A 15,924-nucleotide genomic window follows, 5' to 3' on the forward strand; every position below is an offset into this window, starting at 1 on the left:
TCAAAAAGAACTTGACTATGTGTCAGAATGGTCAAATAAGTGGCAACTTCAAATCTCAACCAACAAATGCTCTCTCTTTTACATCGGCAAAAAAAAAAAATCAGAACATAAAATACAAGCTGGATGGACACGACCTTGTAGACGACCCTCATTTTGTTAAGGACCTTGGAGTACTCATCTCTAAAAATCTAAGTGCCAGAGTCCACTGTTACATTGTAACACTGTAACATTGCCAAAAAAGGCATTAAGAGTTGTTAACCTAATCTTGCGTAGCTTCTTCTTTGGTAATGTTGTACTACTAACTAGATCATACAAAACATTTGCTAGACTAATTCTCAAATACAGCTCATCTGTCTGGAACCTACACTGCATATTGGATATAAATACAATTGAAAGATTCCAGAGATATTTTCCTCCATTCTTCTACTCGTAATAAAACACCTAATGCCACCAGACTTCAAATTTTGGGCTTAGACAACTTTATGTTTTAAGTTTATGTTCATTCTCTTACTTTATAAAACTAATAGCTTTGTTGCCTCAGTCTCTATTGAGTTGTGGCCATAGACTAGGGTAAATAAGCTTTATTACATTTTGGATGATTGTGGATAATCATTGAAATACAAGATAGGTGAGGAATGGAACAATTACCTGCCAAGCCAGCAGATTTGGAAATTCAACCCTTTGCATCTTTCTTGGTTGGGATTTTGATCTCACTGCCTCATGCAAAGAATGTGCCACTGCATAAACAGCATTGTAGATACTGTAGCTTTCACCAGTCATCTGAAATTCAAAGAGAGGTGCGGGCAGATTCTCCAAATTCTCTTCCCCACTACAGGTTTCATTGATCAATGAAGGTAAGTCTGCCTTTGAAAATGAACAATCGAACAATCGCTCCCAAACCTCTTGAATAAATCCATCTTTGTGGGTTGAAGGTTTGATGACTTGAAGAAATTCTTTAAAGCCTTGAATGTCTCCTGAATGGACAGCAAAGGAAAAAGCCCCATGGAACATCTGGAGATCCCAACTCCTTTGAAATCCCATCAGGATGAAATCAATTGGATTCATCAGGATCCAAACCTTCCTAAATGATGCACTCTCTTTATTTTCAGGATCACTTAGAAACATGATAGTTCTGAGCCACACTATTGTGATGGATTCTCCGTGGACAAGAAAAACATTTACTTTTCGATCTATCAGTTTCTCAGAAATAATTGAGATTGAATTAGACAATTCAGGCATGTCTTCCAAGTCAAGATATTGTGGAATTTTTTGTGTGAAAGCTAAACAGACCCCCTTCTGTGAAAGCAATGGCTGCACTTTCTGAAAAAAACGTTCTTCCTTATTTTCAAAAGCAAAGACTCCAATCCATGTCCATTCAAAATGGAGAAGAAGTTGTATAAGTCCAGTGTACTGATGCTCCTCTTTTTGGACCATGTAATAAAGTGGAAATAACTCAGTAATTTGAAAGTCTTCTTGAGCAAAGGAACCATAAGTCAACTAAAGAAACGAAAAAGAGAAATACCGTTATTCATGAAAATCATGGGAAAAATATGAAGACTGCTTGTTAGAAACTTAATGATGAACATTTGTCCAATTCTATGTAGATTATCACAATTCTGATGAAAAAGAGAAGCAACTAAAATTCCTTGATGAAATATTTTCTCATCTGAAATTTAACTAGATTACAACCATACTGTTTCCTAATACAGAGTTCCAGTATGTTCATCCCCCTAGAACATCTGGAAACTTGCTAAATATCTGAGCTTGTGAACTCTTCTCAGCCTAAGGAAAGGATTCTTAAGAGCTAGACTTAATGGATTACCTTCTTGCCTTATTTGTAGCAGATAAAAAAAAAATACTTATAGATGGAAGACTATGCCCATGAGATTCCAGAGGAATAGAAAGAGTTAATCATCTCTTCGTTTACTACAATTATTATGGAGATCTCCAAAAGTACCTCACAGGCTCAATCCTTGAGTGTTAAATTCAATTATTACTATCATACCCAACCAAAATATACCAAGGGGAGTTGTCACCTATTGTCGGATAGCTTGATGGAATCTGGAGCTGAGTTGAGGGCATCAGTGAAAATGCTGATAGCTTTGATTTCAGGAAGTGGTTGAAAGGAAACCAACGGAAGAACTTAACTTCAGATGTTGTGGGTGCTCGATCACTGGAGGCTTTCAAAAATAGACTGGACATTTATCAGAAATGGTATAGGGTCTCCTGCTCGAAGAGGGGTTTGAACTAGAATACCCCCAAAAAACCTTCCCATTCTATTATTCTATGTTCTATGTTCTGTGTTCTATGTGTTAGTTGGCCTTTTCTACCCTCTTCTTGACACAGCTCCAGATTTCACCAGAGATAGTGGTCAAATCATCAGGTTACCCTCTCAATTAAGATAGACTTTAATTTATGATTTAAATTTAAATTTTCTAATCTATCATTGTAATAAAAGATTTAGATTCTCTTGAGTGATTATTTTGAGCCAACATTTTGAGTTGTGGGAACAATTGCAGAAGGGAGAGCAAAAATTGAAGTCCTGCAGAAAGACATGGCAAAATACTAACTTACCCTACAGCACCATCGGTCAACAACTGCTAAGAAAAACAGTTGAGTTTTACACTAAACTACTTTTATCCTACACCAAGCAAATTGTAGTAAGAATAGTTGTAACCTATTGTTGCATGGAAGTCAAATCACATGCATGATTGTAATGAAAGATTTTGATTTAATTGGATTACCTTGAGCCAGTCTATTGAGTTGTGGGAAAAACAGATGAGGGGTGATAAAAAGTGTATTTAATTGAATTTCTGGAGAAACGTATGGCAAGCAATTAGTATCTACTATCAATTACAAAAGACTTTTCTCTCTTACTCCACCCCAAACTACCTGTGGAATTTTGTAGACATGTACACTTTCTGCCATAAAGGATGATGTATCAGGACTTAGTCCCCCAATGATGGCCATGAGATTCTTCTGGCTATCACATTTGTAGTTTGGGAGAAATTGCTGTGATTTGAAAAGCAGGTCCAGGGTAGTGCGATAGGTCATCCTTGGGTTGTAGTAACTGTCACAGATGTGGAACCCGAGAGTGATGTTAGGTAAGATCTGGGAATCCTCATTGATCTCCTTCACAGCAAAGGCCAAGGCAAGGGCATGCTGGTAGAATTTGGTTATTACACTGCAAATAGGTTAAACACCCCCATTGAACAAAATAAGTTGACAATTCTTTTATGGTGAAAGCATTGATATATGAGTAACAACCATTTCTGTCTCTTTTGTAAATGAGAAGATGAGAGTCTTTGTAAAACCCTCAATAATTTGTGTAGTTTTCAACCACATACAGCATTTCCATGATTTGCAACAAATATGTATAGAACAAAGTTGTGATTATTTTTTTCAAGCTATGACATGTATTTCTATCAGTTTGGCACAAAATAGAATTTAGCTAGCAAGTATCACTCTTTTAATCTATGTAAGTTATGCAAGGAGTGACTGCATAGACTAGAAAATTATATTCCCTAAATATTGTCCAAAAAACTTCCTTCAGAATAGTTTCAGACATTTTGTGATTAAAATTTTAATACAATGAAAATGATTTGTTTTCCCACAATCAGATAATTTTGAAAGACAAGGAAGCAAGAGTAAGTTTATATTTTAAAAAACATGCATTTATTCTCAAAGAGCTATTAGTTATGTAAGCTATTTTGGGAGTCTGGCTAAGTTTAGAAAATGAATGGAAAGAAAAAGAAATCCTTACAGTGGTAAATGTTTTAGAGATGGCTGCTTTTTAAATTCAAGTCCAAAAACGTTGTGAATTATCTGAGACACCATCCCACCCACAATGAGATCCCCAGGCTGGTACCACTCATGGGGAATCAGGAAAGCATCAGTCTCAGGGCAGCTAAGAGTAACTGCTTTCTGCACCAAGAGCATCAGAAGAAACAATATCTTCAGGCATTTGTCATAGTGAAAATATTTGTGTCTCCTGTCCATAAGGAAGTTTGTATTTCAGTGGTTCATTCAATGATTGAGCCAAGGTTGATATCTGACAATGCACCTAATCAGAAATCCCATCAATTTCTATTTGAAGTTCCTTGTGTGTGCAAATTTTATACTGACTGTCACTAGGATTGAACAGATGTTCTGGAAAAGAAGAAAGGAGGGAGGAAACTTATAGCAATGAATCTGACAGAGCCATAATTATCCCTTTGTGACAAACTCCCTGGGGTTCAAGAGCTACTTTATAACCAAATTGATACCTTAATTGTTGCTGAATTTCAATACCTTTATGCACGGCTCTTGATGTTTTGGCCTAGCTAAAAGAAAATGCAGTGATTCCTGTAGGAGATAATTATTTTGTTTTTTTGTGAGTTCAACTGAAGGTTCAACTTTTTTTTCAAATTCTAATAAAATTAATCTAAGGGACATTGGCAATTGAAAATAGCCTTAAGTGTTATTAACCTTAAGGTCATGTTCATTCCTTACAATGGAGCAGAGTCCCCATTTTCCATATAACATGAATAGAATTGTTCAGTAGAGAAGAGGAAATATTTTTACATGTTTAAGGACTGACGAAAAAGCCAAAAATTTCTTTGAAATTTTATCCACATTTTCAGTCAAAGAATGTTGAAGAATGAAAAGATGACAACATTTATGCTGATATTTGGAAAGTAGCATTAGCCATTGGCTTGAGTTTAATAATCTAAATATCCATATCTTTAGTTATTTATTTACTTATTTGTGTCCTTAGTTGTATTATTTTTACAAATAACTCAAGGCAGAGAAGATATCTTACATACCTTCCTCCTCCTATTTAGCATATGATAGATATGATATGGTATATGATATGATATGACATGATATGATATGATATGATAGATATCATTGGATGTGATAGGATGTGATAGATAGGATAGGATAGGATAGGATAGGATAGGATAGGATAGGATAGGATAGGATAGGATAGGAGTTTTCCAATATCTAAGAAGGTGCCACAAAGAAGAGGAAGGGTCATCGTATTATCCAAAGCATTTGAAGGCAGGACACAAAGCAATGGATGGAAAATAATCCAGGGGAGAATTAACCTAGAACTAAGGAAAAATTTCCTGATAATGAAAATAATTAATAAGTGGGATGACCTTCCTCCAGAAGTTGTGACTGCTCCATCTCTGGAGGTTTTTAAGAAGAGATTGGACAACCGTTTGTCTGAAACAGTAATAGGGTTTTGTGCTTGAGCAGGAAGTGGTATAATCCAGTTTTATAAAACTATGTTTAATCACATCCCCATTTCTAATGGATATTGCCAGGTTTCTATTTCATGCAGTTGCCAAAGGCCACAATAATACTAACAACCTGCCTTCCATTGAAGACCTGTGTACTGCACGAGTCAAAAAGAGGGCTGTGAAAATATTGACAGACCCTTCGCATCCTGGACATAAACTGTTTCAACTCCTACCCTCAAAATGACGCTATAGAGCACTGCACCCCAGAACAACTAGATACAGGAACAGTTTTTTCCTGAACGCCATCACTCTGCGAAACAAATAATTCCCTCAACACTGTCAAACTATTTACTAAGTTTGCACTACTATTAATCTTCTCATCATTTCCATCACCCATCTTCTTCCACTTATGACTGCATGACTGTAATTTTGTTACTTGTATCCTTATGATTTATATTGACATTGTTTCCTCATTGCTTACTTGTACCTTATGACTATCATTAAGTGTTGTAACTTATGATTCTTGATGAATGTATCTTTTCCTTTATGTACACTGAGAGCGTATGCACCAAGAGAAATTCCTAGTGTGCCAATAAAGAATTCTCTTCTCTTCTCTTCTCTTCTCTTCTCTTCTCTTCTCTTCTCTTCTCTTCTCTTCTCTTCTCTTCTCTTCTCTTCTCTTCTCTTCTCTTCTATTCTATTCTATTCTATTCTATTCTAATTTTATTCTAATATCTTTTAATAACATGTTTATTAATTTTGCAACTTTGCTAAATGGTTGTGCATCTTGTGGCAAGTGACTCCTGACAGCATTCAAAAATCCAATACGCATGTGATAAGCATTAGTTAAAATCATTCTGTAACAATTAGTTAAAATAATGAAAAGTTATAAAGCTAAAATAGGAAAAGATGAAATCAAATCAAATAATTCTTTATGATGCTTATTGGCTAGCATACGCTTCTAGTAAAGGGTGAGATGGAAGGAAGAATACATTTCATTCCCCTTCACTAATTCTTTTTGTATTATTAAAAGAATAGGTCACAGTGGAAATAGGTAGATGAATAGAAAGTGGGCATGCTTTTAAAAAAAATGATATTTCAAAAACTCTATAGCATTCACATTTCAAAGACCCCAGACCAATCAAAAAAGGATATCCCTGATACCGTGTTGAGTACGTCTATAGTAAAATGCAATTCCCTTTTTACTATATTTATGAATTAAAATATATATTTGAAAAAGATGAACATGGCAACATTTGGTGGGACCCAGAAGAAGGACCTTCCCCAGGGTGGCTCCCACCCTCTGGAACCCCATCCCTTCAAAAATGATACTGGTCCCCACTTTGATACCCTTTTGAGAGGCCCTGAAGGCCTGGTTTTGTCAGCGGCCTGGGGAACTCAGAGTGGGATGGAGCCCATTAAATGGTGTATTTGAGTTTGTGTTGTCAACCGGGGAGATAGCATTTTTTAATTTCATTTTTGTCTATATTGTGTTTTATTGCTTATGAGCTGCCTAGAGTCACTGTGAGCAAGTAGTCAACTACATAAATTTGCTTCATTAATACAGTAAGTAAACTACAAACATTGCACATGATTTGATTCAATATCTCTCATCTTCTAACAAGACAACTGGATTCCCAATCTCTTGCAATCTTGGGGTGTTGAAAGAGGGAAGGTGTTTCATTAAAGAATTTTGGAGAATGATTGCAAACGCAGAAGCATGAGCATTTCTTTTGCAATTGGCAACTATAATAAATCTTAGTGATCAGGATAATCCCCCATCAATCCTCTGTTGTCAGAATTAAGGACTTCTATATGTCTCCTATGGATATCAAACAATTCTTCTGTCTTTTGTTTGTGTGAGCAATTTCTCAAAGGCAGAAATATTACACCAAGTGTTAATTCCTCTTTATCAGTTGCTCCCTGTGGTTGAGGTCAGGTCTGAAAACAATGATGTAGCACTTTGGCAAGAATATACACCCCAGTAATGCAGCGCTGGAGGACAAGATGGAGAAGACCTCCACAGCTACCATGGCTTTGCCTTTTGTGCTCAGATAGGCTGGAAAGAAGGAGATCCACACACTGCAAAAGGCCAACATGCTGAAGGTGATGAACTTGGCTTCATTAAAGCTGTCAGGTAAATTACGGGCAAGAAAAGCCACAATAAAGCTGGCGATGGCCAAAATACCCATGTAGCCCAAGACACAGTAGAAGAAGAAAGCTGACCCCTCATTGCACTGTAGAATTATTTCTTGGTGCACTGAGTGCTTGTCCAACTCAGGGAATGGGGGAAATGTTGACAACCAAATTATACAAATACATACTTGTAAGAGGGAGCATGAAAGGACAATAGCAAAGGCCAATCTTTTCCCCACCCATCTCCTCATCTGAGATCCTGGTTTAGTGGCCATGAAAGCCACAACCACAGTGATGGTTTTAGCCAGTACACTAGAAACGGCCACTGAGAAGGTGATGCCAAAAGTTGGTTGTCGGAGAAGGCAGGTCACTTTGCCAGGTTGACTGAGGAAGAGCAAAGAGGAGAGAAAACAGAGCAGAAGAGAGATAAGTAGGGTGTAGGTGAGGGACCGATTGTTGGCTCTTACAATGGGAGTATCCCTGTGCTTAATAAAAGTTCCAAGTACCCAACATGTCAAGAAGAAGAAACAAAGAGCTGCTGAGGTTAAACCAATTCCTAAGGTTTCTTGAAAAGTTAGAAAGACCAGCAGTTTCTGGATACATCCTTTCTTTTCTTTATTTGGATAACGATCTTCTGAACATTGAAAACAGTCATCCATATCTGAAAGCAAAGTCAAGGCAAGTTTTTATACATTCCATATTTTTGTTTTTTGTTTTTTTAAAAATAATTTTTATTGAATATAAATATTAAAAAAGACATATATAACATATACACAACAAACATTTATACAACATATACACAAACAGAGTATAATTTCTTCTTAAGCATTTTTTCAGAGTGACATTCTACAATTCTACTTATGATATATTCCTTCACCTCTCCTTAATCTAATAACATTTTTAATGATATATATATATATTTAAATTGGTAATATTTCCCCCTATATTTTTTGTATATTTCTGATTTTTAACCAATTATACCAATTATTCCATATTTTGTAATAATCTGATTCTTCTCTTTCTTTTAATTCTCTGGTTAACCTATCCATTTCAGTGCATTCTAAAATTTTTCCTATTACTTCTGTTTCACTTGGTGTTTTTTCTTGCTTCCAATTTTTTGCGTAGGTTATTCTTGCAGCAGTTAATATGTGAATTGTGAGATATTTTATATCCTTAGGATATGATTTGTTAAAGATTCCTAATAAAAATGTTTCTGGTTCTTTTTCAATCTGAGTTTCTGTTATTTGTTCCAACCATTTTTTGATGTTAGACCAAAATTTCTTTGCTGCCGGGCAAGTCCACCATAAATGATAGAAAGTCCCTTGTGCCTTTTGGCACTTCCAACAAATCGGTCTATTTTTAGGTTGTATTTTTGCCAATCTGGTTGGAGACATATGCCACCTATAAAACATTTTCAGTTGGTTTTCCTTGTACGCCATTGCTTTTGTTAAATTTAGGTTTACCTGCCAGAACTTTTCCCATTTTTCCAAAGGTATTGTGTGTTTGATGTTTTGAGCCCACTTAATCATCTTTTCTTTGACTGTCTCTTCTTCCAATTTATAACGTAGAAGAAATTTATAAATTCTACTAATTAATTTATTTTCTGAGTCTAATATAATTTTATCTATTTCTTGTTTTTGATTATAAATTTCATATGTTTTTATATGTTCTCTGTATTTGGATTGTATTTGAGTATAAGTCCACCAGTCTATTTCTCTGTGTAAATCTGTCTCCAATTGTTGTTTTGTCTTTAATTTGCCTTGATAGTCAATTATATCTTTATATCTAATTATTTTTATCTTCTCTGTTAAATTTGGGTGTCTAATTGATTCTGCCGGTGCTAGCCAATTTGGTATCTTCATATAATGTTGTTTTTTAATTTTAAGCCAAATTTGTAATAATGAGTTTCTTATTGTGTGTCTTTTAAAATATGAATGTGTTTTGTATTTCTCATCCCACATAAAAGAGTGCCAGCCAGTTTGGAGTTCATGTCCCTCAATTGTTAAAATTCTAGAGTCCTTTAATTCTATCCAATCTTTGACCCACAATAGTACTGCTGCTTGGTAATATACCTCCCAGTCAGGGAGTGCAGCTCCTCCTCTGTCTTTTGTATCCTGAAGCAGCTTAAATTTTATTTGTGGCCTTTTCCCTTGCCATATAAATTTAGATGTTATTTTATTCAGCTTTTCAAAAAACGGTTTATCTATTTTAATTGGGGTGACCTGAAACAAATATAAAAATTTAGGTAAAATAGACATTTTGATGGGCAAAATTCTTCCTAGGAATGAAATATGTAAATTTCCCCATTTTTCTAAGTCTTTCTTTGTTTGTTCTAGTAATTTATCATAATTGTTTTCTTTAATTGCTGATGTTCTTGTAGATAACCAGATTCCTAGATATTTTATTTTTGTTGTTGTTTGGATTAGTATATTATCTGTCAATTCTTTTGTTTGGATTTCTGTAAGGTTTTTTACAATTAGCTTCAATTTACTTTTATTGATTTTTAGTCCGGCCACTTCTCCAAATTCTTCTATTTTTTGGAACAAATTAGCTATAGATTCCATAGGATTTTCTATCAAAAACACTAGGTCATCAGCAAAGGCCTGAGCTTTGTATTCTTGTCTATTGATCCTTAAACCTTCAACTCCTTGGTCTTTTCTAATTTTTTTCAACAGGATTTCCAACGATAGAATATATAGTAAGGGGGAAAGTGGGCAGCCTTGTCTGACTCCTTTTGTTATATTAAATTTGTCTGTTATATCATCGTTCATAATTATCCTTGCTGATTGCTTGGTATAGATTTCTGCTATAATTTTCCCAAATTTTTCCCCAATTTGCATATTTTGTAATTGTTCAATCATAAATTTCCAATTTTGATTATCGAAGGCCTTTTGGGCGTCAAAAAAAACCAACGCTGCCTGCTTCTCTGGGTGTGATTCATAATATTCTAGAGCATTAAGTACTATTCTCATGTTGTTCTTTATTTGGCATCCCGGCAGAAATCCATTTTGGTCTGGGTGTATATATGTATTTAATACTGATTTAATCCTTTCAGCCAAGATTGCTGCAAATATTTTGTAATCGGCATTCAATAATGAAATAGGTCTGTAGTTTTGAATTAACTGGGGATCTGTATCTTCTTTTGGAATGATTGTTATTATGGCTTCTGTCCATGAATTTGGTATTTTGGCTTTCTCCATAGCTTCATTATATAATCGCAACATATTCTCTCCCAATACTTCTTGCATTGTTTTATATATTTCTACCGGTAGCCCATCGGGTCCCGGTGTTTTATTGTTTTTTTTTTTTTTTTTTTTTGCTTTTTCAGTACTTCATCTAGTTCTAATTTGGTTATTGGCCTATTGAGAGTTGTTCTTTGTTCTTCTGTGAATTTTGGCATTCCTGATTTCCCTATGTACTGTTTTATCTTGTCTTCCTCTATTTTTCCCTGATTATATAAATTCGCATAAAATTTCTTAATAATTTCTTTTTTGGCCTCTTTACTATGTTGAATTTCTCCTTTATCATCTTTCAATTGGTATATTGTTCTATACATTCCATATTTTTGAAAATAATATTTTTCATGGGTGCCAACCATTATCCCTCTCAAGTTTTTTTCCCCTATTTACTACCAGTTAGATCATGTTTCTATAGAAACACAGTTTTTCCATCATTGTATAAACTGGCAACCACCATAACAGAAGTACAATGGAAAGAGCAACTATTCACTGAAATACAGTCTTGTCTAATAAATCTTCCAATTTTTTAAATTTTGGCCATTTTGACATTTCCCATTTTTCCAAAACACAGAGAAGAAATCTGTAGGGGTAAGATATAAGAGCTCAGCTCTCATGGGCGTTCTGTTTCAGAGGTATAGAAACTAATATTCACCTTGAAGAACTCACAAAACTATTTTCTATACTAAAGTAGTATATTAAAATTTGCTTCTATTGAGGAGTTGCCGGAATGTCTAACCTACCTTTTTGATCTGAAATCTTCCCTTCTGGACACAGAACACAGTCATAGCAACAGAATTGCTTTCCTTCCAACCCTTTCTTCCAGTATCCAGGGGAGCAATGCTCATTACACAGAGAAATTGGAAGAACCTGGTGATAAATGTAAAAGGATTTTGCAAAGAGGGTTTTTTAAGCAGTTTGTATTGTCCTCCTTTCTTATGGGAGGAAGAATATTTGAATCCTCAAAGGGTTAGTCCAGGTGTTTTTATGAGGTAAAGGTTTCCCTGTCCAGTTGTGTTCAACTGTAAGGCACAGAGCTCACAGTGTTTCTTGGGCGAGGGAGCCAATAATATCTGAAGATATTTTCCATGGTCATGTGGCCAGCATGGCTATATGCCAAAGGCACAAGGAACATAGTTACCTTCCCACCAAAATGGTACCAATGACTCTACTCATAATTCCATCCTTTTGAATTCCTAGGTGTGAAGGAGCTGAGGCAGGAATGGGAGCTCAACCTATTGCATAGTGCTCAGGTCTCAAACCCTGGCTGTCAGATTTCCAGCTGTCAAGCTCAGTTTCTTTAACCACTGAGCCATCACATATTTATACTATCTATATTAAAATATTGACATTATAAGGATGGCAAAGGACATGTTTGGAGAATGGCAGGGTGAATAAAGAAATATATCTGATTTCAATATGATGGAAACAGTATCTTATTATTTCAAATAGAAATGCAACCCAAATTTGAATACTTGTTTTTTAAATTGTAATGTCAATCTGTCTATTTGATGAATGCTTGATCATTGACAATATTTCTACAGAAGATGGCATTTCAAAAATCACAAATTAGATTTCTAAAGAGGACTGCGTTCAATATTGGATCATAATGGATCAAGAAAGAGTTGATTAATTGATTCCACACCTGGTTAAAAGCGGGATGCCACACAATCAGCTCTTCATCAATGATTAATTCCTTCACATTGGGAATATGAGGATCCATCTTTCCAACTCTAATTCTCTGAAAGGATCCGTTTGGAAAAGTGATCAAGTTGGTGATGTCGAATCCACCTGTTGCTTCCCCTTTCTCATTCAGGAACACTCTGTCCCCAGCTGAATTGTTGAAAGAAATGCCTTGAAGAAATGGATGGAGCTAGTTGAAAGAGAATGAGAGAAAGGCGGGGGGGGGGGAGAGGGAGATGAAAGGATAATAATGAAAAAGTGGCCAGTATATTTAACTTTCATTTACTCATTCAAATAAGTACACTTAAAATATAGATATGTAGTCATATCCAATAGTACTCTTAGAATACAGATAATCTATATTTCAGAGAAAGACACAAGTCAGTTCTAGTCTTAATTTAATATTACTACCAAGGCAAAAAATGAAACAACAGCAGTTAACAAATCAAAATAAAAAAAAGATTGATATTATACAACTTGATTGATCTATGTTTTATATTCACTATTTAAACAACTAGACAATCAAATTTGGACCATATCTAAACTCATTCTACATTGTTTGTTCTTTGTTAATACAAAGCTTCTTGACATCCTGAGACATGACAAATTTCCTTTAGCCAGATTTTATCATCTGAGAATCAATTCTTTTGTGAGTGTGTGTGTATGTGTGTGTGACTTTGTGTGTGTGTGTGAGAGAGAGAGAGAGAGAGAGAGAGACAGAGAGAGAGAGATTGTGAAAATGAGCTATATATATTCTTTCAAACATACAGTTGTTTCAAAGGGTGCAGGACACAGCTGAAAAGGATTGATATTTGGCCCATTCCTCTTGAACATTTATAGAGACATATTGCTTTGCATCCAAACTCTGAAAGGTTCATGAGCCAATGAGAAGTAGATTAGAGAACTGGTTGAGGATAGGTTTGGATAGCAATAGCACTTAGACTTGTATACTACTTCAGGCTTTGCAACCCTGTCTAAGTGGTTTACAGAGTCACCATTTGCCCCCAACAATCTGGCTCCTCATTTTACCAACCATCGAGGGATGGAAGATTGAGTCAAACCTTGAGCCAGAGGGCATCAAACTGCCAAACTGCTGGCAACTGGCAGCCAGTACTAGTAGCCTGCAGTACTGCTTTCCGACCACTGCGCCATCAGTGCTCTGGTGAGAACCATTCAAAAGCTAATAAGAAAAGTGAAATCTCTACACTTCAGAAATGTATTTGGGGCACAATAAAAGAAAGACTGCCTTCAGGCACAATACAATTGAATTCTTCTTGGAACCAGATTGTATAAATTCACATGACAGGCCAATTCTACAATAAAAATTGATGCATACAGTAAATCCCATTGAGTATCCTGAAATTAGGAAAGACATCATTTAGGTTCATCCTCTTATTTTAAAAAACGAATAGCTTTGTTGCCTCAATCTCTCTATTGATTTGTAACCATAGCCATAGACCACGGTATGTAAGCTATATTAGATTGTGGATGATTGTGGATATCTGTCTGTAACCTACACTGCATATTGGACATACTGTAAATACAATTGAGAGTGTCCACAGATATTTTCCTCCATTCCTCTACTTGCAATAAAATACGTAATGCCACCAGGCTTCAAATTTTGGGCTTAGACAACTTTATGTTTTAGGCTTATCTTCATTCTCTTACTTTATAAAAGTAATAGATTTCTTGCCTCAGTTTCTCTATTAAGTTGTGGCCATAGACCATGGTAATAAGCTATATTAGATTGTGGATGATTGTGGATAATCATTGATATACAAGATAGGTATGGCATGGAAGGATTACCTGCCAAGACAGCAGATTTGGAAATTCAACCCTTTGAATCTTTCTTGGTTGGGATTTTGATCTCACTGCCTCATGCAAAGAATGTGCCACTGCATAAACAGCATTGTAGATACTGTAGCTTTGGCCAGTCATCTGAATTTCAAACAGAGCACCAGGTAGATTCTCCAAATTCTCTTCTCCACTACAAGTTTCATTGATCATTGAAGATAATTTTGTATTTGAAAATGAACAATCGAACAATTGCTCCCAAACCTCTTGAAGAAATGCATCTTTGTGGGTTGAAGGTTTGATGACTTGAAGAAATTCTTTAAAGCCTTGAATGTTTCTTGAATGTACAGTAAAGGAAAGAGCCCCATGGAACATCTGAAAATCCCAACTCCTTTGACCTCCCATCAGAACGAAATCAATAGGATTCATTAGGATCCAAATCTTGCTACATAATGCACTCTCTTTATTTTCAGGATCACGTATAAACATGACAGTTCTGAGCCATGCGATTGTGAATGTTTCTCCATAGGCAAGAAAAGTATTTGCTTTCTGATCTAACAGTTTCTCATTAATAGTTGAGACTGAATGAATTAATTGGGACAAATCTTCCAAGTGGATATGTTGTGGAATTTTTTGTGTGAAAGCTAAACAGATCCCATTCTGGGAAAGCAACAACTGCAATTTTTGCAAAAAATATTCTTCCTTATTTTCAGAAACAAAGACTCCAATCCACGTCCATCCAAAATGGAGAAGAAGTTTTATAAGTCCAGTGTACTGATGCTCCTCTTTTGGGACCATGCAATAAAGTGGAAATAACTGAAAGTGTTCTTGGGCAAAGGAACCATAAGTCAACTAAAGAAACAAAAAAGAGAAATTTGTTAATAATGAAAATCTTGGGAAAAATATGAAGACTGCCTCTTAGAAACTTAATGAAGGTCTTCCTACATTGAACATTTGTCCAATTCTATGTAGATTATGACAATTCTGATGAAAAAGAGAAGCCAGTAAAATCCCATGATGAAATATTTTCTCATCTGAAATATAACTAGATTACAACTACACTCAGTTTCCTAATACAGAGTTCCAGTATGTTCATCCTTTTAACAGTGTTCCAATATTTGAGGGGCTCCTACAAAGATGAGGGTGTAAAACTATTTTCCAAAGCACCAGAAAGCAAGACAAGAAACATTTGAAGGAAACTAATCAAGGAGAGAAGCATCTTAGAACTAAATAGAAATTTCCAAACAGTGAAAACAATTAACCAATGGAGCAACTTGCTTTCAGAAGTTGTGGGTGCTCCATCACTGGAGGCTTTCAAAAAGAGACTGGACAGTGAAGTATATGAAATAGTATAGGATCCCCTTCTCAAAGAGGGGGTTGGACTAGAATATCCCCAAGAAACCTTCCCATTCTATTATTCTATGTTCTATGTTCTGTGTTCTACATGCTAGCTGGCCTTTTCTATCCTCCTCTTGACACAGCTCAAGATTTCACCACAGATAGTGGTCAAATCATAGATGACCTTCTCAAATAAGATAAATTTTGTACTGTAATTTATGATTTAAATTTAAATTTTCTAATCTAGGATTGTAATAAAAGATTTAGATTTTCTTGACTGATTATTTTTAATAACATATTGAGTTGTGGGAAAAATTTCAGAAGGGAGAGCAAAGAGAGCAAAATTGAAGTCCTGCAGAAAGGAATGGCAAAATACTAACTAAATGTATACAACCACACTGTCAACAATTGCTAAGAAAAACAGTTTAGTTTTACACTGAACTATTTTTATCATACACAAAGCAAAATTAAGTAAGAAGAGTTGCAACCTATTGCTGCATGGAAGTCAA

At 35.4% G+C, this 15,924-nt stretch overlaps 1 protein-coding gene across 1 annotated transcript; it reads right to left on the reverse strand.

The window, feature by feature from the left end:
• Nucleotides 1-609: 609 nt before the first annotated feature.
• LOC139324795 (vomeronasal type-2 receptor 26-like) lies at nucleotides 610-14,875 on the reverse strand. The gene is made up of 8 exons (XM_070954543.1): nucleotides 14,090-14,875; nucleotides 12,246-12,473; nucleotides 11,344-11,470; nucleotides 7,130-8,025; nucleotides 4,291-4,371; nucleotides 3,764-3,924; nucleotides 2,893-3,184; nucleotides 610-1,497 (listed from the first exon to the last, which is right to left on the reverse strand). Exons 1-8 carry the CDS (start codon nucleotides 14,873-14,875, stop codon nucleotides 610-612), a joined length of 3,459 nt encoding a protein of 1,152 aa, XP_070810644.1.
• Nucleotides 14,876-15,924: the final 1,049 nt, after the last annotated feature.

This window comes from Pituophis catenifer, unplaced genomic scaffold, assembly GCF_029215685.1.
Source record: "Pituophis catenifer annectens isolate HBS135680 unplaced genomic scaffold, rPitCat1.0.hap2 SCAF_15, whole genome shotgun sequence".
Lineage (NCBI taxonomy): Eukaryota > Metazoa > Chordata > Lepidosauria > Squamata > Colubridae > Pituophis > Pituophis catenifer.